The 26,306-nt window shown below is 60.6% G+C and overlaps 5 protein-coding genes across 9 annotated transcripts; 1 reads left to right on the top strand and 4 right to left on the bottom strand.

Moving 5' to 3' along the window:
- Positions 1–488: 488 nt before the first annotated feature.
- On the bottom strand, positions 489–2,492 carry CCDC86 (coiled-coil domain containing 86). Its single transcript, XM_059475088.1, has 4 exons — positions 2,278–2,492; positions 1,838–1,967; positions 1,452–1,526; positions 489–848 (listed from the first exon to the last, which is right to left on the bottom strand). Exons 1-4 carry the CDS (start codon positions 2,472–2,474, stop codon positions 729–731), a joined length of 522 nt encoding a protein of 173 aa, XP_059331071.1. The 5' UTR covers positions 2,475–2,492; the 3' UTR covers positions 489–728.
- Positions 2,493–2,830: 338 nt separating this feature from the next.
- On the bottom strand, positions 2,831–6,159 carry LOC132074973 (membrane-spanning 4-domains subfamily A member 15-like). 3 transcript variants are annotated; one of them, XM_059475086.1, is made up of 6 exons: positions 5,913–6,154; positions 5,594–5,713; positions 5,355–5,411; positions 4,504–4,659; positions 3,022–3,141; positions 2,831–2,916 (listed from the first exon to the last, which is right to left on the bottom strand). In XM_059475086.1, the coding sequence occupies exons 1-6, from the start codon at positions 6,075–6,077 to the stop codon at positions 2,908–2,910; spliced, it is 627 nt and encodes a 208-aa protein (XP_059331069.1). In that variant the 5' UTR covers positions 6,078–6,154; the 3' UTR covers positions 2,831–2,907. The 3 variants fall into 3 exon arrangements, with proteins under 3 accessions (XP_059331069.1, XP_059331070.1, XP_059331068.1); XM_059475087.1 differs by having other exon boundaries at positions 2,831–3,141; positions 6,027–6,159; XM_059475085.1 differs by having other exon boundaries at positions 2,831–3,141.
- A 4,744-nt stretch (positions 6,160–10,903) lies between these two features.
- Positions 10,904–13,303, bottom strand: LOC132074944 (membrane-spanning 4-domains subfamily A member 12-like). The gene is given in 8 exon segments (XM_059475008.1): positions 10,904–11,318; positions 11,533–11,616; positions 11,700–11,813; positions 12,154–12,285; positions 12,395–12,451; positions 12,776–12,895; positions 13,090–13,195; positions 13,197–13,303. Coding segments are annotated over 8 exon segments (741 nt in total). The 3' UTR covers positions 10,904–11,297.
- A 3,527-nt stretch (positions 13,304–16,830) lies between these two features.
- Positions 16,831–18,132, top strand: MRPL16 (mitochondrial ribosomal protein L16). Its single transcript, XM_059474085.1, has 4 exons — positions 16,831–16,935; positions 17,192–17,257; positions 17,360–17,508; positions 17,600–18,132. The coding sequence occupies exons 1-4, from the start codon at positions 16,854–16,856 to the stop codon at positions 18,083–18,085; spliced, it is 783 nt and encodes a 260-aa protein (XP_059330068.1). The 5' UTR covers positions 16,831–16,853; the 3' UTR covers positions 18,086–18,132.
- Positions 18,133–19,167: 1,035 nt separating this feature from the next.
- Positions 19,168–25,684, bottom strand: STX3 (syntaxin 3). 3 transcript variants are annotated; one of them, XM_059474083.1, is made up of 11 exons: positions 25,477–25,684; positions 24,013–24,090; positions 23,835–23,934; positions 23,666–23,740; positions 23,480–23,547; positions 22,863–22,971; positions 22,635–22,708; positions 22,408–22,542; positions 21,130–21,240; positions 20,593–20,700; positions 19,996–20,165 (listed from the first exon to the last, which is right to left on the bottom strand). In XM_059474083.1, exons 1-10 carry the CDS (start codon positions 25,504–25,506, stop codon positions 20,611–20,613), a joined length of 870 nt encoding a protein of 289 aa, XP_059330066.1. In that variant the 5' UTR covers positions 25,507–25,684; the 3' UTR covers positions 19,996–20,165; positions 20,593–20,610. The 3 variants fall into 3 exon arrangements, with proteins under 3 accessions (XP_059330067.1, XP_059330065.1, XP_059330066.1); XM_059474084.1 differs by lacking the exons at positions 19,996–20,165; positions 20,593–20,700 and adding an exon at positions 19,168–19,245; XM_059474082.1 differs by lacking the exon at positions 20,593–20,700 and having other exon boundaries at positions 19,794–20,165.
- Positions 25,685–26,306: the final 622 nt, after the last annotated feature.

Raw genomic sequence — 26,306 nt, 5'->3', positions numbered from 1 at the left:
CACCTCCCCATTCCTGGACACGGGTGGGACACGCCCCATTCCAATTCAGGGTTCAGGGCCACCCCCAAAATTGCCACCCCAGCATGAAGCTCCAGGGCTCCATATTCCCATCCCAGGGCTCCATGCTGATTCCTGCAGTGCCATTTTCCAGCCAGTGCACCCCTTTGTCCCCCCATCCCAGCTCAGAGCCGCATCCCTCCCCAGGAATGCAGAAAGGGGTGTCCATGGACCAAGAAAAACCAGGAATGTTAAGAAATCCACGTGGATTTCCAACTTCCAGCCCCTGCCAAATTCCCAGCGTTGCCCCCAGAGGAGGGTGTGTGACACCATGCCCCCTTCCTTGCTGACACGTTCTGGGGCTCATTCCCAACAGGAATTCCCTCTTTGGAGAATTGGAATGAGGGGCCATGGCACACTCCAATCCTAGGAATGCCTTAGGGAAGGCCCCAGCAGGAGCCCTCAATCCCAAGAGCCACTGGAGGCAAATCTGTCTCAGTTCCTTTTCATTTTTATAAGAACAAGGCAAATTTGGGAAAGCAAAGTTCTGTTCCAGCCTCCGGCACCGGCCGCATCCTGATTCCACAGGGGGATCCCACAGCTGGTGCCTGCGGAATGCACACCCCCAGCTCTGTCCCGTTGTTTGTCCAACACTGAGGGTCCTGGCAGCGATTCCAGCCTGGCAAGCTGAGGAGAAGCCCCTGGGGAGAAGCAGGATCCCAAATCCTGCCTCACTCTGTGGCCGTGCTGCGCCTCACGGGCGTCTTCTGGAGCAGGGCCAGCGTGTCCCGCTTCTCCACCCGCCTCAGCTGCTTCTTCCTGGCCCTCTTCAGCTTCAGGGGGTTCCGGATCTGGGAAACGGGAAAGGAGAGGAGATCCCATGGAATCACAGGATGCTGCAATGCTTTGGGTTGGAAGGGACCTTAGGGATGATCCAGTTCCCTGCCTGGCCGTGGGCAGGGATGCTTTCCGCTGGTGCAGGGTGCTCCAAGCCCTGTCCTGGAGCACTTCCAGGAATGGAGCAGAGTGTGGGAATGAGGCAGAATGGGCATGGAGGGCTCCCAGCCTCCCAGCACCTTCAGGATCTAGGAAGGGATTTATCCCAAAACTAACCCCATCCTCACCCACAGGTGAGGTCTATGTCACACCCACCCCAAGCTCCCAGGTCTCTTCTCAATGGAAAAGCCACAATTTCCCCACATGGATCCCCACCAGTGCAGCATTTTCCTTGCTCCACCACCCCATTATCCCTGAGTTCTGGTACTCTTCAGCTTGGGAGAACACAGGGAACACACTTCCAGCGTGCCTGGCTTTACTAGGAATCTCCCAGTCCTCCCAGGCTCCTCCAAAGACAAAGACAGGGAGAGGAACTGGAGCAAACTAGAGGCTGATCCATGGGGGCTGGAGGATGTGGGGTGCTCCAGGGCTGTTCCCAGCTGGCACAGGGGACTCACCACTTGGACAATCTCGGCTTTCCGCTCGTTTTCCAGGCGCCGCTTCAGGTTCTCCTCCCGCCGCCGCTTCTTTTCCTGTGGGAGCAGCACCACAACATTCCCTGAGGATCCCTTCCCCTGGGATTAAACCCAAAGCCCAGCCAAGTGTGAAATCTGTCATTCCAGCAGGTTTTCCACCCCGGGTGAGGCTGGAATTGACCCAGGGGGTTTATTCCGAGTCAGTGACTTGGGGCATGTGACTGTCAGCGACTGGATTTGGCACCAGGACAGGGAATTCTCCATCCCTTTTTCCTGGGCTCTGCTACAGCTCTGAGGCCTGGGAAAAGGGCAGAGAATGGGACTGTGCTTGGGAAAGATGGGAATTCTCAGCTCCCGAGCCCCGTTACCTCTTTCTCCCTCTGCTTGGCTTCCTCCAGCTGCCGTGCCAGATCCCGGACCAGCTTCCTCTCCTGCCTCTCCTTCATTTTCCGTGCCCAGGAGCTGCGGAGAGCCTTGTCCTGGATCATGTGGGAGAACCTGCGTGGGCACACGGGGGGTGTTGGATCCCCAAACAGCCCGGGATGCAGCCGGGGCCACTCCAGCGCCTCTCTAGAATTCCATGAAACTCCGCGGAGCATCCCACGGCATCCTGAGCATCGCCTCCAAGTCATCCCAATCACCTCTGCATTCTTCCTAAAGCCCATGGATACCTCTGGAACCCCTCACAAGCCCCCAGACAACCCTGTCCCCCTCAAAATTCCCCCAGACCACATGACCCCCGTAAAGAGCCCTTCTGGAGCCCAGAGCCCCCCAAGAACTGCCCCTCATTCCCCGCTTCCCTTCCCACCTCTTCTTCCCGGGATCCTTCCACACGCGTCCCGACTTGGGCTTGCCCCGGGGGATGGTGACCACCGCCTCCTGCCGCTTCTTGCCGCCTTTCCGCCGCCGCCGAGCCGCGGCAGCCGGAGCCGCGGCGGCCCCGCTGGGCCCCTCGGGGGTCGCTCCCGGTGCCGGTGCCGGGGTCCCCCCGTTCTCCCCCTCCATGATCCACGCGGCCCCGCGGCGTCGCGGACAGATGACGTTAGAGCGGCGATCGCCGCAGGAGCGCGAAGCCAGAGCACCTCCCCGTCCGCCATTTTTGTGTTGGGCAGCACCTTCCGGGCACGGAGGCGGCCGCCATGTTTGTAGCGGGCACTGCCGCCATGTTTGTATTGGGCAGCACCCTCCATGAACGGTGGCGGCCGCCATCTTTGCACGGGGTACGGCCGCCATGTTTGTGCTGGGCAGCTCCGCCCACCACCGTGGCCGCCGGTACCGGGACCCCCCGAACTGCCCCAAACACACCCGGGGCGAGCCCCCCCGCACCCCGAGTAACCCCCGGAGACACGGGCGGGCCGGGCTGGGGGAGAGGCTTTTACTGGGGACTGAACACGCTGAGGGCATCCCAGGGGGCTCCACGTGCAGGGCTGGGCCGTGGCTACAGCGCCTGGGGAAGCAAACACAGGGAAATCCAGGGAAATGTCCGGGAGGTACACGGGAGGAAGGGGTGGATCAGCATTCCCGGGATTTGCAGGACTGCCGCCTCCCTCACCAGCTGGGTGTACGTGTGCTGCCGGACCGTGTCGTATCCGAACGCCAGAACCGCCACGGCCACGCAGAATTCCAGGAGGCCGAGCAGCGCCAGGATGGAATCCAGGCCGTTGCTCAGCTTCTGCCAGGAGGAGGAGAACGGGAGTGTGAAAAATGCCTGTTTTGTGATTGGCTTTTCGCAAATAATAAAATTAATATTATATGTGTTGTGTTAGAAAGTTATGCTATAATAATTTTCTTAACTAGTGTGTTAAATATATGCGAAAAACGCCCATCGCTTGTTATTAAAATTTTAAAAGTTTAATAGTAATAAAAAGGTTATAAAAATAGTAATGGAATTAGAGTAATGATCATTTGGACAATTTGAATTAGGACAATATGAGACAATAAAAACAAAGAGTTATGGATGTCCGGGTATCTCTTTCTGGGCAGCATAAGCCCGAAAAAAGACACCCGTTAACAGAGGATTGACCCTTAAAAACAATAGCGTGTTGCATATTCATACATCTCATACATGATTAATAAATTCCATTCAAACAAAGGATTCTGTCTGGTCAGTGTCAACTTTTTCCTCATAATCCTGACAGCGTCATCCTGCCCGAGCGAGGCAGGGAGAAGTTTGTTTCTCCTGATAATGGAGCAATAAATTCTCTTTCTCTGAAAGAATTAGGAGTTCTGTCACTGCTATCTCAGTGTGAGTCCTTCCTTTAGAAAAAGAAGTATCTAACTTAGCACAGTTTCTATTTTTACTTTATGTTATAACCTAAAACTATATTTACCACAGTACTTAAGAGAATTAATACAGCATTACTTTCTAACACAACACATATAATATTCATTTTAATATTTGCAAATAGCCCATCATAAAATATGCATTTTTCACATATAGTTTTAGGTTAAAACATAATGTTAAAATAGAAACTGTGCTATGTAAGATACTTTTTTTAAAAGAGAGGAATGAGGCACTTGCACCGACATAGCAGCCACAGGACACCTAAATCTTTCAGAGAAAGAATTTATTGCTCCCTTATCAGGAGAAACTAAATTCTTCCTGCCTCGCTCAGCTCTCAGGATTAAGAGGAAGAAGTTGACAGTGACCAGACAGAATCCTTTGTTTGAATGGAAGTTATGCACCACGTATGAGGTGTATGAATATGCAACAGGCTGTTGCTTTTAGGGGTTAATCCTCTGTTAATGTGTGTCTCTTTTTGGGCTTATGTTGCCCAGAAAAAGGTACCTGGACCATCCATAACTCTTTGTTTTTATTGTCTTGTATTGTCCTAATCCCAATTGTCCAAATTTTTATTACTGTAGTTATATGACTATTTTTATAACCATTTTATTACCATTAAACTTTTAAAATTCTAAAAACAAATGACTGGCGTTTTTCACAGGAATATCCTGGGATCCACCACCCGAACAGGACCTGGATCCTTGAGCACCCCACCCAGACTGGGATTCCCTCGCAATCCCGGTGTCCTACCTTGCTCTCCATGTGGAGGCACCATTCCGGGCGGGTCCGGAAGGGCTCGGGTTTCTCGCAGCCAGGTGTGATCCGGGTGATGGCCATGCCGTGGATCCCGATGGCCATCAGCGTGCCCAGGACAACGCCCACGCTGAGCACACAGCAGGCCTTGACCTGCAGGGAGCACCCGGTGACGCGGGCCCTGGGAAGGGCTGCTTCCCACAGGGATCATCCAACCGCGAGCACAGATCTCCTGGAGAAGCCACCCAGTCCTGTCCCCCTCATCCCACGGTGATTCCAAAGCCCATGTGGGCCTCCTGGACCTTTCATCCCCCTCATCCCACAGTGATTCCAAAACCACGAGGGTCTCCTGGACCTTTCATCCCCCAGTGATTCCAAAGGCCATGAGGGCCTCCTGGACCTTTCATCCTCCTCATCCCACAGTGATTCCAAAGACCATGTGGGTCTCCTTGGACCTTTTATCCCTGGAATCCCACAGTGATTCCAAAGCCATGTGGGCCTCCTGGACCTTTCATCCCCCAGTGACTCCAAAGGCCATAAGGCCTCATAGGACCTTTTATTCTCCTCATCCCACAGTGATTCCAAAGCCATGAGGGCCTCCTTGGACCTTTTATCCTCCTCATCCCACAGTGATTCCAAAGCCATGAGGGCCCCTGAACCTTTCATCCCCCTCACAGTGACCCCGACCTCCATCCTGTGCTCCTTGTGGGAGAGCTGGGCACTTCCCGAGGGGGAGACTGGCCTGTGGATCCCGTGGGATGAATCCAGGCTGTGGAGGGGTCCTGGCAGGTGCTGGAAAGGACATAAGGAATGGGGGGACACCTTGTCCCTCCCAACCTGGATCTTACCAGCACAGGGCTGTCTCTCCTTTCACTTTCCACCAGCAACGAGCCCGAGACCAGGAGCTACTTGGAAAACAGTGGGAATTGGTGTCAGCAGCAAGGCACCCTTCCCTGGCACCCTTCCTGGTGGGAACTGGGGTTCAGGGATGCACAAACACCCCAGAACGTGGGGTGAAATGGTTATTGGATATTGTCCCCAGTTCACCAGGATTCCCTGAGATTGCCATGTCCTCATCCCAATTTACCAGGATCCCCAGCCAGAAGAAGACCCCGCTGGCCACAGGGAGGGAAGGGTTCCTGTGCTCCGACAGTGTCAGGATGATCCCGGAGCAGATGTGGACAATTCCAGTGAAGATGTGGATGGTCTGGGGAAGGATGAGGGAGATGGATCCCGATCCCGTTACTGTGAGGCACATCCCAGCCCAATCCCACATCACAGTGCCAGGAAGGGACTGGGAGAGGCACCTATCCCAACATCCCCTCCACCCAGCCAGGGAGAACATCCAGCAGGACAATCCCTGCGGATCCCCAGTCCTGCTGGGCCCCTGGAAGGCCGTGTCTCACCCCCAACACCTTGGGATGAGCCCTGCGGAAGCCTTGTGTTTGGAATGAGGTCCTGGCAGGTGCCTGGGAGCCTGAGGCCAGCTGGGCTGCCCGGGGATCCGTGGCCGGGATCACCTCCGTGATGATCCTCACGCTGCCCGCGTCCGTCACCGTGGTGGCTGCCATGGCCCGGGAACCAGCCCAGGGGACTGCAGGAATTCCCAGGTGCCTTCCTCCTCACCGTGGTCCCTTTGCTGTCTGAAATCCCCGGGAGGTGCTGGCCAGGCAGGGACACGCTCCCACTGCCCTTTGCTCCCTGCGGGAAGCTCGCTCAGGGAATTCTCGTCAGGGCCCTCTTGCTCAATGGGGCGGCTTTGCCAGCAGAGGCTCCCAAAATCCTGCACGGGAAGAGGGAGGGAGGGACAGGGAAGGGTTGGATGCTTTCTCCTCAGGATGCTCCAAGATCCCCTTTCCATCCCAAATTGTGGATGCTTTGCTTGGGAATCGCTCCTGCAATTAGCTTGGTACCTAACGAGGTGTTGATAACCTAACCCTGACACTTCCTAGGAAAACTTCACTGAGACAGGGAACTTTACAAACCCTATTGTAAAGGAAGCTCCTTTATTGCCATTTTTGGGAATTCACCCTCCTCCATCCCGGTGCGTTTGTCCCCAGTGAGGACACGCAGGAGGGATTCAGGGATCTCTGGCCATCTCCATTGGGAGTCAGAGGGAAAGAGATGCTGTTATTTATGATGGGAAATGGGAGCTCAGGCTGGGAATGGAGCCACCACACACGGCGAGGGGATCCCGAGGGATTTGGAGGCCCCTTCCTGCCTCCATCCTTTCCTCCTCCCAGAAAACAGCCATGTCCTTTTCTCCAGAAGCATTGGGATACCCCATGCCGACCTGGAGGACCCCCCGGGTTTCCTGGATGTCTGATGTATGCAGGGTAGGGATTTCTTGGTGGAACGGGAATTTTTAGGTCCAGGATTCTGGCATCACCCCAACACCTCTCTCTCTGCCTGGGAAAGGACAGGACTCTCCCGGTGACGATTTCAGGAGCAGGTGCAGCAACTTCTGGAAGTTTTTTCCTTCTCTCTGGCTCTAGAGGGAGCTGAGAGGCCGCGTTTGGAATCACCGCGCCTCCAGAGCTCAGGAGCGGCTTCCAGCCCTGGGGCCGGCTTGGAACAACCTGGGCTATGAGAAGTGTTCCTGCCCATGGCAGAGGGGTGAAACTGGATGATCCTTAAGTTTCCTTCCACCCCAAACCATTCCAGAATTCCGCACCCTCCCCACGCTCCCACACACCAGGGAACGGGACAGCCCCTCCAAACCGGCCCGAATCACATCCCAAAAAACAGCTGGAAGAACAGACCTGGAGAGCAAAGAGCAGCAGCTCACGCCTCCATCCCGGCTCCAATGGCGTTCCTCCATCCCACCCATGACCTTCCTTCGTCCTGCATCCCTGATGGAAGCGTGCACTTGGCCTTGTAAAGGGCTGCATCTGGCAGCACGGCTTTCCAGGAAAAACATGGACATGGATGAGATTCAGCCTCTTCATCACATTCCTGATGCCTCAGAGCCTTTAATTCCTGCTGGTGCCTCATCCCTCTCAACACTCCAATGCTAACAATCCCAGGGATCTCGTTCCAGCCCCAGGAAGGAACACTTGAGCCCCCGTGGAAATTCTGGGATCCCCTCTTTAGCCTTTAGGCAGCCAGGGTATCCTCCACCATTATCCACGGCTCACATTCCCAGCCAAAACCACCCTGCACGGTGGATTTCCTCCCAAATCCGCCTTTCCAGATTCCTACAGCATTCCTCAAGTTCCAGCCTTGCAGCCAGTAACAGCCATGACTGCCCTCAGCCCCCCAAACCCCACTTTCCAAGCGGGTGATCCATGGAAAAAGCGCTTTCCCCATTCCTAAATAAACCCAGGGCCAGCTGGGGATGGCAGGAGCCCAAGGTAGGATGTCAGGATTTGTTTTGGAAGCAGATTCCAGAGGAGGTGAAGCTTTGAAGCAGATGCAGGGGAGCAGCAGGGCCGGGTGGTGGAGCTTTCCAACCTTTTCTCTGCAGGAATTTTTGGCTTTCGGATGTATAAAACACATTCCTTGGATTTTAATGTTCATTTTCCTATTTTCTAGGGCAAGTTTTGGATGGCAGGAGCCTGACTGGATGCTCAGGGGGGATCAACAAGACCCGCCCAAATTCCCTCCCACCAGCACAGGACAAAATTTATGAGCCTGGTGGAACCAAAATTCTTTTTCCAACCCCAAAATCTGTGAGTTTTTTTCCAAAGAAAATAGATTACGATGGAGAAAAGCTCTCCAAAGAAACTTGCTGCTTCCTGGGACTAGCTTTATATCCCCATAAAAATACCAAAAGTCAACATTTTGCTTTGCTTCCAGGTGTTTCTGCTTCCCACAGGGCTCTTTCCATACCGATTCCAGAAGGAAAGTCATGTTTTCTGGGAAAGGTTTCAGGGGTTTTGGCTTTAAACATCCCAGTGTCCATTCCTGGATAAGGGAATCTGGAACAGGGAGCAGGCAGGAGGTTGGGGGGGCATTGCTGCCTGCTGGGGTGATCCATACCTGGCATTTGGGACACGGTGACATCGCTCCCAAACCCTGTCCCAGATGTGTCCATCAACCCCTGCACGTGACGTTCCAGCCTTTGATCCGCTCACTCCCAGAAGAACTCCTGAGCCTGCAGAAAAGTTCCAGAAAACTTCTCCAAGGCTTCACCAGCGTCAACTTCCACTGGCAGTCCTGGAATAGGACCTTAAACACTTCCAGGGATGGGGCAGCCAGAGCTCCCCCGGGAAATACATTCCACCACCTTCACAGGGAAGAATTTCTTCCCAATATCCCATCTAAACCCACCCCATGGCAGTGGGAAGCCATTCCCCCTTGTCCTGGCACTCCAGGCTCTCCTAAAGTCCCTCTCCAGCTCTCTTGGGGCACCTTTAGGTGCTGGAAGAGTTGCCAAGGTCTCCCTGGATCCTCCTCTTCCCAAGGGGAAGAGCCTTTGGGACACGTCAGTCCATGTCACAGTTCCCCTTTCCAGCTCCTCCAAGGGTTTTGGTTTTCCTTAGGGATCACCACCAGCAGGGACACAAAACCTCTGTGGTGTCCCTGTCACCTGCTATTCCCAGCTCCTGGAAGTCTCCACTCCCCCTAGATCTGCAAATTCTCACCTACAAATAAAAATATATTTGAAACCCCCACATTCCCATGGAGCCTTAAACACTTTTTCCAGCATTTTTTGGGAAAGCTACATGTAAACACTGGGATACTCCAGGAAAACAGAGCCTGATGCTGGTGGAAGAGGAGGAAGCCTCCTTCCCAGGAAAACCACCACAGAGCTTGGATGGGAGGTGGAATGGCTTTGTGCTGGTCCCGGTGGAGCCAGGAGAGGTCGGGATGCTCCGGAGCCGCAGGTGAGGAGCCGGGGCTGTAATGGGCTGTGGCCACGGGCTGAGCACAGGCAGCCTGTTCATCCTGCTCCCCAAATCCCTGGGGCTTTTCCTACTGATCAGGCTCATTATTTTTTCAGAGCCAGGAACAGAAATAACTGACAGGGAGTGAATAATCCATGAGGCGTTGGCTGAGCAGCCGGAGCATTGTGAGGGAGCGTGGAAAAGAGAAGGAAAACACTGAAGTCACCCCAAAACCTAAGGGAACATTCAAGGAGGAGATCACTGATCCCACTCTGGCACTGGAGGGGAAGTTTGGGATGGATCCTGTGCCCAGAAATTAAGAGGATCCTCCCCAGAGCACTGGGAACTCACCAGATGTTCCCATCCCTTGGAAAATCAGCACTGGGATCTCTTTCCTCACCTCCATTCCACCTTTCCATTCCATGAACTTGGGATGCTCCCTAAATACCTCGATGCTGCTGGATGCTCATCCCCACCTCATTAAACCCACCAGCATTCCCACAGATGCTGGACAATCAAGGGTGGAGCCATAAATGAGCTTGTCAGGAGCTGACAAACCTGCTCCTGTTCAAAATGATCCCCGAGCCCTGAAAATAAAGAATTTTTTAGGAACTGCCGCACGGATAAGGCTCGGGAGCGCCCCTCAGCCCCATTCCCACCTCCCAGGATGGTGGGAGCAGGGAACACACGACACCGGTGTCCCCGTGTCACCTCCCGGAGCAGCTCCAGCCCCGGGGCAGCTTCTCCGGTGGCGGCGGCAGGACCGGGCTGGGATGCGCTGTGCTGGCGTCACCGGCACCGCCGCCGGCTGCTCCAGCCGCGCTAAATATAGCGGGACCGAGCTGGAACGGGGGGGGGTGAGGGGGTCTGGGGAGCAGAATTCCCCCCGGGAGACAAGGTACCCTGGTTTGGAGGGGGGAATTGCAGCAGGAGAGGGGATTAGAGGGACAGAATTCCTTCAGGTGAGCGGGAACGGAAGGGTTCACGGGGGTAGATTTCCCTTAGAATCAGGTACTGGATATAGGAGGATGGAATTCCCCCCAGGAGAGGGGCTTTGAGGGGCAGAATCCCCTCAGGTGAGCAGGTACTGAGGGGTTTATGTGGACAGAATTCCCTCAGAATAAGCTACCAGGGTTTAGGAGAATTCCCTCAGCAGAGGGGTTTTGAGGGGCAGAATTCCCCTCAGGTGAGCTGGAACGGAGGGGTGTATGGGGATAGAATTCCCTCAGAATCAGGTACTGGGGTTCAGGAGGATGGAATTGTCTCAGGGGAGGGGTCTTGAGGGGCAGAATTCCCTGGGGAGAGGGGCTTTGAGGGGCAGAATCCCCTCAAGTGAGCAGGAACTGAGGGGTTTATGGGGACAGAATTCCCTCAGAATAAGCTACCAGGGTTTAGGAAGATGGAATTCTCTCAGGAGAGGGGTTTTGAGGGGCAGAATTCCCTCAGGAGAGAGAGCAAGTACCCCTAAATCAGGCAGGATGATCTCTTTCCTGAGGGGCAGCAGCTCTGTGAGGGGGAAGTGTTGATCCCACACTGAAAATTCTCATATTCAGGAGACACAAGCCCGGAGAGAGCGTTTATTCCCAAGAGAAGATGAAGCCAACAGGGAACGAGCCGAGGTAGATGCTCTGGTGACCCGCCCGGCTCCCAGCACACATCGGGGTCACTCCAAACCACCAGGAATTCCTGAACCCCAACACAAGTGAACCCCAGCATCCCACCAGGGATTTACAGGCAGGAATTGCCCAAGATTTCCCCCCTTGGAGAAGCCCCTTCCCACAGCAGCCAGCATTGGAGCCCCTCAGACCAGGCCCGGGGCAGAGGGGCAGGGAATTTGGGGGTGTCCCTGGCTTTTTTGGGGGGGACCAGCACTTCCCAGCCAGCAGCACAGTGGGAGGAGGATGCTGTAGCCCTGGAATTTAGGAGCGATGGAGGCAGGATCCCATTCCAACATCCTCCGTGTCAGACTTCAGGAGCAGCCAGCTGCAAAGAGACCAGCAGGTGTTTTGGGAAGGGGGCAGGATTTGGGGGGACTCACCACCCACGGGGGTTTGGGATCTCTTCCCTATTCCCAGAGCAGAGGGATGGATGCTCCAGGGTGCTCCCTGGGGATTGGGGTGGGATGTTTCCCCAGGGAGAAAACTGTCATCCCAGGAGCCATCCCAATGCTGATTCCACCCCTTATTCCCTGGATCACCTCGCTGTAGCTGGGAGGCTGAGGCAGCTCCGCCGGCGGCACGGCCAGATCCACACGGGTGGCACTGGGGACGATCAGCATGGCCTGGGAAACACCGGGATTATGGGAAACACTGGGATCATGGGATGCAGCTTTTGGGACCCGTCCCTGGCACCCCTTCATCTTACCTCGTTGGAGCTGAGGCGGGTGGCCCGGCACCAGAAGTTGGCGGTGGCCACAGCGATGCAGAATTCCAGGATGGTGAAGATGAGCAGCACGATGGAAATCCCATTCCCTGCGAGCTCCAGGATGGGGAAAACCCCATCAGTCGCCCCATCCCCAGCAGCACTCAGGAGGATGAATCCCACACAGGGCAGCATTCTGTGGCTTCCCCTTCCCCTCCCTGTGCATGCCCAGCTCCAAGGTCTCGCTCCAAGCCCTCCATGCCGCCGTTTTTACGGCTCGTGGATGCTTCCAGGGTGACTCATCTCCCGAGGTACCAGCTGAAAATAGGTCGCGCCGGCAGAGGAGAAACCGCCACCCCAACAGGGATTTGGGAAAGGACACCACACCCCTGGAGGGCTGGAGAAAAGGTCCCAGGGGGATTCCCAGGGGCAGGAATTGTGGCAAGTGGGATTTTACCAGGATGAGATAGCTGCAGGAGTTGAGGCTGGAGCGGTAGAGCCCGTTGAGGTTGAGGTCCACGATGAAGGCCACGATTCCCAGCAGGGCAAAGATGGCACTGATGACGTTCATGGTCTGGCTGCCCTTCACCTGTGGGCACCCAGGGGGTTTGGAGGGGTGGCAGATCCCCCTAAAACCCCAGAGGGACACTCCACCCACCCCATGGGATCACTCCCGGTGTGCTCCCGGGAAAACTCACCGCGCATTCCGTGGGGCTCTTCTCGGCGCCAATGGAGAGGCACCCCGAGATGATGAACTGCAGCAGGAGAGACGGGGCTCAGCTGGCCCTGAGGGCACCCCGGGCACCCCAAACTTGCCCACAGGTGGCACTAACGGGGCACAGGGGACACAGTGACCCCCCTGCCCTTGTTCTCCAGCTGCCGAAGCCTCGGGAGCCGCAGGTGCATCATTCCCGGTGGGCATCCCTTCCAACGGGTGTCCCACCTGCTGCCATCCCCCCATCAGGATTCCCTTCCTTGTGGGCATTGTTCCCGGGTGAGATTCCCTTCCCGGTGGGCATCCCACCCCCCCAGGCATTCTTTTCCCGGTGGGAATCCCTTGCCAGCCCCCTGGCACGCACCGACACGCCGCCCAGGAAAGGGATCTCTCCGATGACGAAGACAGAGGTGTAGACATTGGTGAGCGTGGTCAGGACGATCCCGAAGCCGATGTGCAGGAATCCCATCATAATCTGGATGGTCTGGAAGAGCGGGGTGGGTGGGAATGGGGTCAACTCAACCCCCCTGCCCACAGAGCCACCCTGGAGATGGGGGATGCCTTAATCCCAGCGCCTCTCCAGAGACAAGCACCCCCCGAGGGATCCCGGGAATCCCCCGGGAAGGGGCCGAGGGAGGATTTTCCAAGCGTTTCTCCCCCCGACCCCCCTAAACTCACCCCCATGACGCGGTTCTTGCCCTTGGGCAGGGTCTCGGCCGTGTACATGACGGCGCGGCTGCCCAGCCGGAGGCTCCCCATGCCCTGCATGAGGAGAGCGGGGGGCACCGGGACCCCCCGGAGCAGTCCCGGTCCCCACCGGGGCCGCCCCCGTCCCACCCCGCCACAGCCCGCGCCCATTGGCTGAGCACCGTGACGTCAGCGGCTGCGGCATCCCCCCCCGGGGCACCGCCCAGCCCACGGGGGACACGGGGGGACACGGGGGGATGGAGAGGACAGCCCCCCAAAACCCCGGGAGGGGCGGGAAGTGGGGCTCCGTGGGGCGGGAAGATGCTCCGTGGGGTCCCCAGGCTCTATGGGGCAATTCCCAGTGTTGCCCCCGCATTCCGGGCAGGGCTCCAGGACACCGTATCCCCCCCGCGGGGAAGAGCTGCTCATCCCAAACCCTCACTCAAGGGAGTTAAGGAAATCGGGGTGCCAGCCCTCTCCCGAAAGCCCCCCGCAAGCTGCGTGTCCCCCCCCTCATTCCAGCTCCACGTCGTGTTTACAGGAGCGCAGAAAGGGGAAAAAAATTTAAAAGGGAGGAAAAAAAAGAGAGAGAAAAAAAAATAAAAAGAAAATCAAAACCACCCCGCAGCGAATTCCTGGAAGAAAAATCCATCAAGGGCCATTAGGCTCCTGCGGCTCCTCCCCGCAGAGCGGGGGCACGGGCGGGGGCAGGGGCGGCACCAGGACGGAGCTGGGCACTGCCCAGGCGTGATTTCCTGATTTCCCTGCATCTCCTTCCCCAAGAAGGGGTGGGCCTGAATGTCCCGAACCGCTGTTGCAGGAGTGGAGGAGTAGAAGGGGTCCCCCCACTCTGATCCCATACACTTTCCCCCCAAGCTGTCTTCATTCCCCATTTTTAGGGCATCCAGCCCCGCAGAGAAGGAGCCAAGTGCTCCAGGCAGAGGATTAAACCTGAAATCAGGGAATAATGAACACCCTGGGAATGAGAGGGACACACGATAGCACCCTGCACCCCCAAATTGATGGGGGACACCCCTGTACCCCATCCTGATCCGGACAACACCACACCACCTGCTTGCAATCCCTCATGGAGAGATCCCACCATGGGGGTCACAGGGAGGCTCAGAGCTGGGGATCCTGAGAGGAATCCGGGGCTCTGGGAGGGAACCCCATTTCCCTGGAGCAGGAACATTCCACAGGCAGGGAGAAGGGCCTGCTGCCACAGCCAGGGGCCCTCTGGCCAAGTGCAGGACATTCCTGTGCTGGATGCTGTGGCAAGAAGTGGAATTGGGGCTGGGGGTGTCACCCAGCTCAGAGCAGGGTGACAGGGCTGAGAGGGTCCCCTCACTGTCACCCTACACCCATCAGGAACACACACGGTGTCCCCATTCCTCACCTGCAGGGTGGTCCCCAGCTCCAGGTGGTGTCACCATCCCTGTCCCATCCCTGCCAGCACAGACCCCAGGACAGCAGCCAGCACTGAGAGCCACATGTGGCCACTGGTGACAGAGCCTGGCACTGCGAGCACGTGTAGGGATGGGACAGGGATTTGGGGACCCCCATGATCCTTCTCTCTAGGGAGGGCAGCCAGGTCCCCCCAAACACCCTCTCACCCAGAGCACCCCATGCAGGGCCAGGGCTGCAAGGAACAGCACAAAGCGCATTCCCCTGGGATCCTCTGTGGGAACGGGGATGGAAAACCAGCCCCAGCAATGGCTTTAACAGCTGGGAGGAGGGTGCTGGCCACAGGGCAAGCTGGGTGGGACAGGTCTGCCCCTTGCACCCACCTGGGGCTTGTTTCCAGAGTCCCCCAGGGATTTGATCCTGGACACTCTTCCCACCTTCCCCAGCAGGAAACTCTGTGAGGAGAGCAAGGCCTGCTCAGCAGCAGCCAAAGCACCCATGTGTGATCCTAAGCATTCCCATTCTGAATCCAAAGCCAGCTACTGGGAAGGAAGGAACCCTCTTGTGACAGTGAGATGGCCACACAAAGTATACCACACAATTTCAGCGGGCTTCAACCCACACAGAGCAACACCTCTCACCTCAGAAGGCTGCAGGTATCTGCCCTCCCTGTTCCTTAGCCCAGCCTTTTATCCTCTCCTGTTGATGCCCTGCACCTGTGTGCCCGCTGCTCCCTTTGTGGTTGCTCAGTGCCTTGGGCACTCCCTGGCTCATGGCAGTCAGTGCTGCTCACAGCTGTGCCATTGGGGATGAGGCTGGGCCCAGCCCCACTCACAGTCATCACAAACTGTGTGGGCCTACACCCCACCCCATCCCAAACTCGGTGTTGTGGGGAAATGCGGATTTATTTATAACAGAGCATCCTCAGGAACATCTGAGCTGCCAGCAGGGGCCTTATCCTGCCTGTAGGAGCCCCCAGGAGGTGGGGGAACTCCAGCTCCCGTTGCCTCTGGAGGATCTTCTCCGACTCGGAGCGGCTGGGCCGCCCTGCAGCGCTGCGGGCCGGGCTCCAGGGCCGCCGGGCCGCTTCCTGCTGTGCCGCCCGCCGCTGGGAGCTCCTCACGGGGGCAGGCCGCGCTCCCAGCTTCACTTCCAGGCTCTTCTTGGCCACGTGCATCCTCAGGGCCGAGCGGGCCCCGCTGATGTCCGCGGAGCCGGCCGAGCTGCAGGACCTGTCCGAGGCCTCCTCGGCGTCCGGGCTCTGGCAGCTCCCGCCGGGGCTCTCGGAGCCGGGCAGGCTCTCGGAGGAAGGGGATGACGCTTCGCTCTGCCCCAGCCGCTCCTGGGACCGCCGCACTGCCGGGGGCTGCGCTCTCAGCTTCACTTCCAGGCTCTTCCTGGCCACGTGCATCCTCAGGGCCGAGCGGCTGCTCCTCATGCCCGCGGCTGTGAGGGAGCAGCCCGATGTGTCCACGGCGCCTTCTCCAGCCGGGCCGTGGGAAGGATGGAGGCTCCCGGAGGAGCTGCAGGAGGCGCAGCAGGGCAGGCGGCCTTGCTCCAGCAGCTGCTCCAGATCCTCCCACGACAGCTGCCACATCTCCGCGTCCCGCGGGAAGGACACCTCGGGCCACAGCGGCGTCACCAGGTCCTGCAGCTCCCGCGCCGCTGTCGCGCAGGGGGTGCAGCAGGGGCCGCAGCCGCAGGGGATGTACAGGGGGCTCTGCGGGGCAGCCGGGCCGTGCGCAGGGGGCTCCTCAGCCCGGGGGGAACCGGGAGCCCCCGGGGCCGCTCGGCAGCACCGCGACGCCCCGGCCCGGCTCCCGAGGCGCTTCCGCGCCTTCCAAATGCGGGCGGCCAGCAGGACGGCCGTACTGGCCACCAGCAGGACGAGCGAGGGGAGCAGGAAACTCATGGCTTCATCCGTGTCCCATCGTGGCCGCACTGGGAGCCAGGGGTGGTGGCACGTGTCCTGTGGAGACACCGTGCTGATGTCACAGTGCTGCGGGGGGGGGCACCTGTGTGACATCACAGCCACGCCTCGCCCCAGCGCTCACCCCTTTTGTGACGTCACGGCCGCAGATCGCCCATCCCGAATCCAAACCCAGCGCCGTTTGCTGGGAAGAGTATGAAACCTATCCCCATAAACCCAGCACACCAGCCCAGCACAAAGGCTGGGAGCACATCCAGGCCACTTCCAGCACCTCCCTCGGGACCCTCGGGGGAGTCGCCCGCCGGTGACCCCAGCCCGGTACGGGGCTGCGAACGGGATGCGCCGCGTTTCCATGCGGAACTGATGTTCCCGCCGCGTTTCCCGGCCGGACCCCGGGCGGGGCGTGTTTGAGGACGGACCAATGGCGGCGCCCTTGCGGCACTTCCGGCGTGTCCCGGCGATGTGGCGATGGCGGCTCCCGGGGCTGCTCCGGGCCGGGGGAGGTCAGAGGGGCTTGGCCGCGCTCCGAGGGGCCGCCCGTGCCTTGTAGGGGGTTCAGAGGCCGGGGGGACCTTCCTGGGCGCCTGAGGCTGGCGGGGGGGCTCAGGCGGGACGTGGAAGGGCTGACACCGGGGAGGTACCGAGGGCTTGGTGGCACTCCCGGCTGGGCTGTGGTGGCCTGAGAGCGGGAAGGGGAGGCCCCTCAGGGTTCCCCCTCTCCTCCTGCCCCTGCCCGAGACCCCCCCCTCTGTCCCGCAGGTCCCGGCGGCGTCGCGGTTCCCCGGGCGGGGCTGAAGAAGTGGAGGCTGCCCCCGGATTACAGCGGTGAGGGGGACGGACGGCGGGAGATCCCGCACAGGGGGCGGGGGCACTCCCTGGTGTGTTCCCGGAGATCCCGGGGATGCTGATCCCGGTGTTCCCCGGCAGGGATCACCATTCCCGAGAAGCCGAAGCTGAAGTTCGTAGACAAGGTGCCGGCGGTGCCCAAGGTCCTGCGGGAGCCGCGGCGGCTCCGTGACATCCGCGGCCCGTCCCAGGTGGCCACCGACTTCACGCAGGGGCAGTACGGGATCCTGGTGAGCGGGAACAGGCACGGAACGGAGCGGGGGTGCGTTCCAGAGGCCGGGATTGCGTGTCGCTGAGCTGTCGCACCGTGTCCCCCCACAGGCTTTGGGCGGGGGGTACCTGCACTGGGGCCACTTCGAGATGATCCGCCTGACCATCGGGCGCAGCATCGACCCCAAATCCATGTTCGCCGTGTGGCGAGTGCCCGCCCCTTACAAGTCGGTGACGAAGAAGAGCCTGGGGCACCGCATGGGCGGCGGGAAGGGCCCCGTCGACCGCTACGTGACGGCGGTGAAGAGCGGCCGGCTGGTGGTGGAAGTGGGCGGGCGCTGCGAGTTCGGGGAGGTGCGGCCCTTCCTCGACCGCGTGGCGCAGAAATTGCCCTTCCCGGCCGTGGCAGTCAGCCGGGAGAGCCTCCAGGAGATGCGGCGGGAGGAGGAGCAGAGGAGGCTGGACAACCAAAACCCCTGGACTTTCGAGCGGGTGGTGACCTCCAACATGCTGGGCATGAGGAAGTACCTGAGCCCCTACGACCTGAAGCTCAAGGGACGCTACTGGGGCAAGTTTTTCCTGAAGCACAGGGTGTGAGGAGGGGCTGGATGGGATTCCTTTTGGGATTAAACGTTTCCACAAGAGCCTGGAGTGGGTTTTGGAGCTGGGAACGCAGGGGCTGGGGGATAAATGCATTGGGGTTTGAACAACATGGCTCTCTTGCCTGAAAAGTGGATTTTAGGGCTGGGAGCATCCTGGGAGACCCATGGATCAGGGTTTGGGGTAGGTGGATCTTTATCTTGAAGTGGATTTTAGGGCTGGGAGCATCCTGAGGGACCCATGGATCAGGGTTTGGAGCTGGAAGCACGGAGCTGGGGGATAAATGGATTGGGGTTTGAAGGATGAGGCTCAATCCTGAAGTGGATTTTAGGGCTGGGAGCATCCTGAGGCACCCATGGATCAGGGTTTGGAGGATGAGGATCTTTATCCCAAGGTGGGGTTTGGAGCTGGAAGTGTGGAGTTGTTTGGGGGATCCATGGATTGCAGTTTGGAGGACGAGGCTCTCTATCCTGAAATGGATTTTAGGGCTGGGAGCATCCTGAGGGACCCATGGATCAGGTCAGAGCCGGGAGGCAGAGTGTGGGTGAGCTCTTTATTGAGGAGGAAGGCTCCAGCGTGGGTGGCTGCACATCCAAGGAGCTCCAAGCACAGGGAGAGGCTCCTCCGGCCGCCCCGGCAAGGCAGAGCCCTGTGTCCCCCCCCGCGAGGGACACGGCCCCTCCGGCCGCTCCGTGCCACCAGGAGGGGCTGCTTGTCACAGCGGCCACCGACTGTCACCCGAGAGGAGGAGCAGGAGGAGGGGGGTGTGGGAGGGCAGCAGGGGGCGCAGTGGGGGCTCCACTCCTCCAGGGACACGTGGGATGTCCTCCGGGATCGGGGCTGGGCCGGGGTCTCTCCCGTGGATCATCCGGGCAGGGGGCCAGGAGGGGGAAAGGCCACCTGTGACAGGGAGGAGGGTGAGGTGACACTCAGGAAGGGGACATGGTTCCCAGTGCATCCCCAGGTGAATCCAACCCTGGTGAGGCCCAAACCCACTCCCTGGGATTGGGGTGTGCCAGGGACCCCCCGTGCCACCCCCAGCCCCGTCCCTGTCACCTGGAGGGCAGCGGGTGGGGGGCTCAGGCGAAGATGCTCCCGATGCTGGATGCCAGGATGATGGCGAGGATGATGCAGCACAACATGATCATGATCTTCTTCTGCTCGGGGACACAGGGAATGTGAGGCAGGGACACGGCTGGGGAGGGGACAGGGAACGGCATGGGGAGGGGGACAGGGCATAAGGATGGGGCTGGGGAGGGGGCAGAAAGGACAGAGACAGGGCAAGGGACAAGGACAGGCTGAGGAGGGTGCAGGTAAGGTGGCAGGGCAGGTGTGAGCTGGTTCTGTGTGGCACAGGGAGGTGACAGTGCCAGCGTGCCCTGGGACAGGTGACCAATCACCACGACTTACCCAAAAACTTGGTGGGGGGGGACAGTGTGGCCAGGGCTCGGAGCTGGGCGTGTCCCCAGCCCCGCGCTTCCTTCTCGTGCCCTACAGCACCGGGAAGCGGGGCCGGTGCAGCCCCCAGGTCCCCGGGCACCGGGAGCTGAGCCGGGCCGGGCTTTGGGTGCTCCCGGTGCCAGCACGGAGAGGAGGCGCAGGGCGGGATCGGCGGGATTTTATTACAGCGGGAGTTTAATATCCGTGATAACACATCCTCCCGCCAAACATCAAAGCCAAGAGGGGGCGGGGACAGCTCCGTCTGTCACAGCGCGGTGACAACAAACCACACTGGTGCCACCAAACCCCGTGTCCTGTCCCTATCCCCGCCCTCATTCCACCGGGATGCCCGCGCGGGTGAGCGTCCGGCTCTCGGATTTGTGTCCTTGTCACCCCTCGCCGCGTCCCCACGGACGGAATCCTGTCCCCTTCCGTGGGGACATGAGGGGCAGATCCCAGGGAAAGCAGGACGGGCGGGACGGGCGGGAAAGGCGGCGGTGCTGGAGCCGGCGGCGGGAACCGGGACACGGAGGGCTGGGAGCAGCGGGTCCGGGAGGAGCAGGGAGAGGAGGGGTCCAGGATCAGAGCCGGGGAGGATCCCGCCGGGAGGTGACATCGCTGGGAGCGTCGGGAGCGTCTGGAGGAGGGAAAGGGGAGCTGGAGGAAAGGGAACGGGAACTGCGGCAGGAAGGAGGGAGCGGGGATGGCAGGGAAGAGACAAAATCCAGAGCCTGAAGCAACAGGGACCCCCAAAGAACACAGACCCTCAAGCACTGCAGACCCCGAACAGCACAGAGCCCTGGCCACCAGAGATCCCTGAGCATCACAGACACCTGAGCACTGCAGACCCCAAAATCACAGACCCCAGAGCACCAGAGACCCCAGATATTGCAGAGCCCCACAGAACACCCCCAGCACCGCAGACCCGAGATCACCAAAGCCAGAAGGCAGCGCCCCCAGCCCCAAATCCCAAATCCCTGGAGCTCCCAAAGCAGGAGATGGCACTGGGATCCCCCAGGGCTCTGTGTCCCCGCAGTGGGGGTCCCCTGCCCCCCAACACTTACAGACCCCCGCCCCAGGGGCTATTTCGTGTTCAGCCCCACCGAGAGTCCAATGATGAGGGCAACTGTCCCCAGCAAGAGCACGGCCACTGCCACCAAAGCCAGCAGCTTCTGGGGGAACAGGGGCAAGTTGGGGGTGGTGACACCTGTCCCATGTGGGGGGACACGGGGGCACCGAGGTGCTGCAGAGCCCTGGGGATGGGGCCGGAGGGGCTGAGTCCTCACCAGCTCATCACACCTGAGGGTGGGAGGGGGCTCAGGGGGGAAGTGGGACAGAGAGGGACAGAGTTGCCAGCCCCCCATGGAGTCACTGGGGGCAGGTGGGTGTTCTTGGGGTCAGCTGGGGGATAGGAGGTGACTGAGGGAAATAAAGGGGTCTCAGGGCTGCTGGAGGATATGGGGGATGCTGGGAACGCTGGGATGTGAAGGCACAACGAGGGTCAGAGGGGACAACAGTGGGGGTACCTCAGGGATGCTGGGGGCTACAGAGGGGACATTGGGGGCTATGCAGGGGACCAAGGGGCTGTCGGTCTGTCTCACCCTCCTGGCCTCACTTTGGTACTTCACAGCCTTTTTGGTGTCAGCCACGGCCCGTTCCACGAATCCCACGGATTGGTCCATGTTGTTCTCTATGCGGTCGATCATGGCTCCCTACGGAGCACCCGGGGGACACAGAGAGAGGGGGGACACTGAGAGCACCCCGGGGTGCTAGCACCCACCCACCTGGCATGGGATCATCTCTGTGCTCTGCTCCACATGCTCAGCTCTGCGTTATCCAGCAGCCCACCCTGGGGGAGAAGGGACAGGTGACACGGTGGGGACACGGTGACACAGCCCCACAGCATGTGGCACACCCACACACACAGGTACTCACCCATCCCCGGGGCACACAGCGGCTCCTCGCATGGCATGGGGGACAGAGAGGGGCTGAGAGAGGGGACAGCACCACCGCAGGCTGGGGGACACTGCTGTGTCCCCTCCAGGCCACCACGGGGTGGTGGGTGGCTCCATGGGAACACGTGCAGTGGTCACACCCCAGCCTATATTGCTCCACGCCTGGACCCCCTGTGCAGGTCCCTGGGCCACTCCATGGTCCTGTGCAGGTCCCTGTGACCCCCCAACTCGGGTCCCTGCTTGTCCCTGGTCACCCTGTGCACAGGTCCCTGTGTGTCCCCATACGTGGATCCCTTCTCATCCCTGTGACCCTGTGCCCAAACCCCTCATGGCTCACGTCCACATCCCCATACACAACGGGGTCATCCCTGTGACCCCATTGCCAGGTTCCTGCTTGTCCCCATGCTCAGGTCCCTGTTCACACTGCCCACGGGTCCCTGCTTATCTCTGTGTCCCCATACCCAGGTCCCTGTCTGTCCCCATGTCCCCATGCCCAGGTCTCCACTTATCCCCGTGTCCCCACGCTCGGGTCACTGCGTGTCCCTGTGTCCCTATGGCCAGGTCCCTGCCTGTCCCTGTGTTCTCGTGGCCAGGTCTCCACTTGTCCCAGTGTCCCCACGGCCGGGCTGCTGCATGTCCCTATGTCCCTGTGGCCAGGTCCCTGCGTGTCCCTGAGTCCCCATGGCCAGGTCCCTGCGTGTCCCTGTGTCCTCATGGCCGGGTCACTGCATGTCCCTGTGTCCCTATACCCAGGTCCCTGCCGTCCCTGTGTCCCCATACCCAGGTCCCTGCCTGTCCCCGTGGCCAGGTCCCTGTGTGTCCCTGTGTCCCCATGGCTGGATCACTGCATGTCCCCATGTCCCGGTGGCCAGGGCCCTGCGTGTCCCTGTGTCCCCATGGCCAGGCCCCTGCGTGTCCCCGTACCTGGTTCTCCACCAGCATGGCGATGTCCACGAACATGTCGTGGAGCTCCTTGATGCTGCTCTCCAGGCGCACGATGTCCTTGTGCCGCCCCTCGATCTCGCTCAGCGCCTGCTTCGAGATCTGCGAGTCCATGATCTGCAGGGACAGGGACAGGGACACGTCAGCGGGGAGGCCTGGCCCTGGGACACACCCCCATGTCCCCCGGTGTCCCCCACGTCAGGGCTCACCCCCGAGGTGAAGATGGAGGGGTTCCCACTCTCCAGCATCTCCTCCAGCTCCTCGTCCGTCGTGTTCTTGCCGGCTGCGGGCACGTGGGGAGAGGTGGGAAATAGGGGGTGGGGTCTGTATTGTCTGGCTCCTCCCACTTGACTAAACTTGGTCAAATGGGAGGGGCCTGTGTGGTTTGGCTCCTCCCACTCTAGGAGGAGGTGGGGGTGGATGCCGGGGTCGCTCACTGATTTCCAGCTGGCGCTGGATCCGGCCCTTGCTCCGCTCCCGGAAATCCACCTGCGCCTCGTTGTACTTGGTCATGACATCCACGAACTTGCGGGACAGCACCGAGTGCTGGGGACAGGGACAGGGGCGTGAGGGTGGGGACAGGGACACCCAGGGCACGGTGTGACACTGAGGGACTGGACCTGGTCCTGGGGACAGGGATATGGAACACCCCAGGCATGGCATATCCCCATGGATATGACTCACAGGGGACAGGAGTGAGGACAGAGTGAGGACACGCTGCCCAGGGGACAAGATGAGGGGCTGGGGGTGGGGATGGGAAGTCACATCAATGACACTCCGGGCATGGTGTGTTCCTGGTCCCAGGATGGACAGGAAAACGCGCTGGGAGTGGGGACAGTGGCATGAGACCCAGGGGACCCTGGACGTGGCATGTCCCAGCACAGAGCGACAGGACAGAGGGTTGGGGACAGGACAGAGGGTTGGGGACAGGGCAGAGGGACACAAAGCCTGGGATCACTGAGTGCTGTTGGGGACCCCTGGATATGCCACGTCCCCAGCCCGTGGGGGACAGCAGGGTGGGACCCGGGGACACTGGCTGTGGGCTGGAGCTCACCTGGGACTTGCGTATCCGGAGGTCAGCGGAGGATCGTGCCTCGTCCTGCTCGATGTTCCTCTCCATGCCTGGAGAGACACAGACCTCAGCCCACCAGGAACCTTTCCCACTGCCAGCCCCCATGGTCCCAGAGTGCCAGGGGGACAGGGACACGTGTGACACAGCGGTGGGGACAGGGCCACTCACTCTTCAGCTTGTTACGGACGCTGTTGGCCATTTTCTTGATGTCTGTCGTCAGCTGCTCCAGGTCATCTTTGGTCTCTGCGGGATCATGGGTGTGAGCCACCGTGGGAGTGTCCCCAGGGAGGGTCCCCATGGCCAGGGGAGGCCGTGGGGACACTGTGACAGCACTCACTCTGCTCTGGGATGGGGGCTGAGAGGATGATGCTGTAGAGCTTCTTGGCTTCCTCCACGTTCTCCGAGATCTTGTCGATGTTCTGCCGGGTCTCCTCAATCTGGGCACACCCGGGAGGATTTTGGGGGGTTAGGAGGCAGCCCTACACCCCCCAGCCCCGCTCCCAGCCCTCCCTCACCTCCGAGAAGAACTCATCCATGAAGGCCGTGTTGTCCACAGCGATCTCCAGCTCCTCCTCGTCGTCTGCATCCTGCTTCTGTAGGGACATGGCACTCAGGGGGGACCCCGTGCCCTGCCAGCGCCCCCAGATGCCCCCACGGGGGTGACAGGGACACGGGGGGAGCAGCCATGGGTTGTGGTGGCACAGGGGGGGACATCTGCAGCGGGGGAGAGCGGGAGGGGCGAGGCCAGCTCACATCTGGCCACACGTGGCTGGGAATTAAGGGATTGCTGCGCTCGGCCAGAGGGAGGGAACGAGGACAGCGATGGCATGGGGACAGGACGATGGCATGGGGTTTATGTCCCAAACCGTGGCCCCATGGCAGCTCTGGGGCAGCCCTGGGGGGCACGAAGGTGGCTGCTGCCCCTCACCCTGGTGTGGTGCCCAGGCCCCCACCCATGTGCTCCCAAATCCAGCCCTTCCCAAAACTCAGCCTCAGCCCTTCTGCCTCCCCTCGCCCCCTCAGCTCCACCAGCACCCCGGGGCTGTTGTTGGGGTGTCCTGGAGACGGGGACAGACCCCAGGCTGGGACCTCCCACCCCCCTCCTCCTGCTGCTGGAGTAAAAATAAAATTAATCCCTTCACTCCCCCCGAAGGCTTTATCTGCTGGCTCCATAATCCCGGTAAATCCCTGCCAAGCCTCCCTGCCATGCCCAGGGGCCCGGCCGGGAGCTGGGGGCCTGCTGGGACCCCCATGGTTCTTGGGGAGCAGGGGGAGCCCCCAGGAGGGCCCGGGGGGAAGTGGGGCCCCAGGCGGAGCGGGAAAAGGGAGAAGGAAGCGGCAATGGTGGCGGGAACACGGGGACGTGTGGGGTGCACGGTGGGGAACTGTGGGGGGCACAGTGGGGTGTGGGCACCCCAAATCCACCGCCATCCCCGCGGGATGGACACCCCCGACAGGCCAGGGGGTGCGCCCCATAGCGTGGGGGGACAGGACAAGGCTAGGGGGGTCACGTCACCCCAAAACACCCACTGTGCCCCCAAACCTCGCAGGGATGGCACCCCAGTCCCTCCCAGCTGAGACCCCCGTTGGAGGCAGGCTCAGGGTCCCCCATCTGCTGTAGGGTGACCCCCGTGACAACCCACGCACACCAGGGTGGGGTCTCGGTGCCACCCCCCCGTGGTGTCCCCACCCACCCACCATGGACTGGGGTGTCCCTGAGACCCCAGCCCACCATGGGATGGGGCCTGAGCTCCCCCCATCCCCGTGACACCCCCATACACCGTGGGGTGGCCTTTCAGTGACATCCACCCCGTGACGTCCCCAGCCACCCCAGACCCGGTTTTTGGGGTCCCCTCTCCCCGCGATGCCCCTGCCCACCATGGGGTGGGGTCTCGGGGACCCCCATCCCGGTGCCACCCTTTTCCTGAGGGTCCCCCTGGGGGTGTCCCCTGTGCCCTGCCCCCCCTGGGGTCCCTCACCGCCTTGAGCTGCTCCAGCCGGTCCTTCATGGTGCCCCCGGAGGCTGGGGGGGCGCGGGGGCTCCCCGTGCTCGCCCAGCGCAGGGATGGGCGGTGTCACCCTCGCTCCTCGCCGCTCGGCCGGGCCTCCTACATCCAGGCGAGGTGCCGGGTGGCCCTGTCCCCTGTGCCTGTGGCCAAGCCCGGGGCTGTCCCTGCGCTAATCCCCAGTGACGGGCGCGGGGAAGGCGCCGAGGGAGGGAGGAAGGGAGGGAGGGACGAGCTGGAGCCGCCCCTTCACCTGGGACACGCGGGGACAGCGGGGCCGCTGCCGGCGGCGGCTGGGGGCGGCCCCCGGGCCCCCCGGGAGGTGACAGAGGTGGGCTGGGGTGTGGGTGTGGAGGCCATGAGGAAGCTGGTCCCTCTCGGGGGTCACACGGTGAGGACGTGTCACCCCCTGCCACGTGTGGCTGCGGCGGGAGCACTGCTGGGGACACGGCTGGGGACACGGCTGGGGACAGGGAGCACGGCTGGGGACACGGCTGGTTACAGGGAGCATGGCTGGGGACACGGCTGGGGACACGGTTGGGGATGTGGATCACAGCTGGGGACATGGCTGGGTTCGGGGCACACGGCTCAGGGGGACGGGGCTGTGGATAGGAGTCACATCTGGGGACACAGCTGTGGATTCGGGACACGGCTGGGGGACGCGGCTGGGCATGAACTGGCACAGGGGACGGCTTGGGGACATGGCTGCAGTTAGGGGACACAACTGAGGGTCGTGACTGGCGACAAGGGTCCCGACACAGTTGGGGACAGGGGACACGGGTGGGGGACATGGCTGGGGATGG

This window comes from Ammospiza nelsoni, chromosome 6 (genome assembly GCF_027579445.1).
Source record: "Ammospiza nelsoni isolate bAmmNel1 chromosome 6, bAmmNel1.pri, whole genome shotgun sequence".
NCBI classification, from domain to species: domain Eukaryota; kingdom Metazoa; phylum Chordata; class Aves; order Passeriformes; family Passerellidae; genus Ammospiza; species Ammospiza nelsoni.
This window is presented reverse-complemented; position numbering and strand designations above follow the sequence as displayed.

Bases quoted from the DNA above. Each gene is read 5' to 3' on its own strand.
- LOC132074973 (XM_059475085.1), bottom strand. From the start codon at position 6,077: ATGGCAGCCACCACGGTGACGGACGCGGGCAGCGTGAGGATCATCACG. The intron at 5,714-5,912 runs GTGAGACACGGC...ATCCTTCCCCAG, and splicing joins CTCATCCCAAGGTGTTGGGG to ACCATCCACATCTTCACTGG. The intron at 3,142-4,503 runs GTAGGACACCGG...TCCTCCTGGCAG, and splicing joins GCCTCCACATGGAGAGCAAG to AAGCTGAGCAACGGCCTGGA.
- CCDC86 (XM_059475088.1), bottom strand. From the start codon at position 2,474: ATGGAGGGGGAGAACGGGGGGACCCCGGCACCGGCACCGGGAGCGACC. The intron at 1,968-2,277 runs GTGGGAAGGGAA...GTGCCCACGCAG, and splicing joins AAGGATCCCGGGAAGAAGAG to GTTCTCCCACATGATCCAGG. The intron at 849-1,451 runs GTGAGTCCCCTG...CCCGTTTCCCAG, and splicing joins AAGCCGAGATTGTCCAAGTG to ATCCGGAACCCCCTGAAGCT.
- MRPL16 (XM_059474085.1), top strand. From the start codon at position 16,854: ATGGCGGCGCCCTTGCGGCACTTCCGGCGTGTCCCGGCGATGTGGCGA. The intron at 16,936-17,191 runs GTCAGAGGGGCT...TCTGTCCCGCAG, and splicing joins GCTGCTCCGGGCCGGGGGAG to GTCCCGGCGGCGTCGCGGTT. The intron at 17,258-17,359 runs GTGAGGGGGACG...GTTCCCCGGCAG, and splicing joins GCTGCCCCCGGATTACAGCG to GGATCACCATTCCCGAGAAG.
- STX3 (XM_059474082.1), bottom strand. From the start codon at position 25,506: ATGAAGGACCGGCTGGAGCAGCTCAAGGCG. The intron at 23,741-23,834 runs GTGAGTGCTGTC...ATGATCCCGCAG, and splicing joins AGCCCCCATCCCAGAGCAGA to AGACCAAAGATGACCTGGAG. The intron at 21,241-22,407 runs GTACGGGGACAC...GGTGCTCCGTAG, and splicing joins CCATGCTGGTGGAGAACCAG to GGAGCCATGATCGACCGCAT.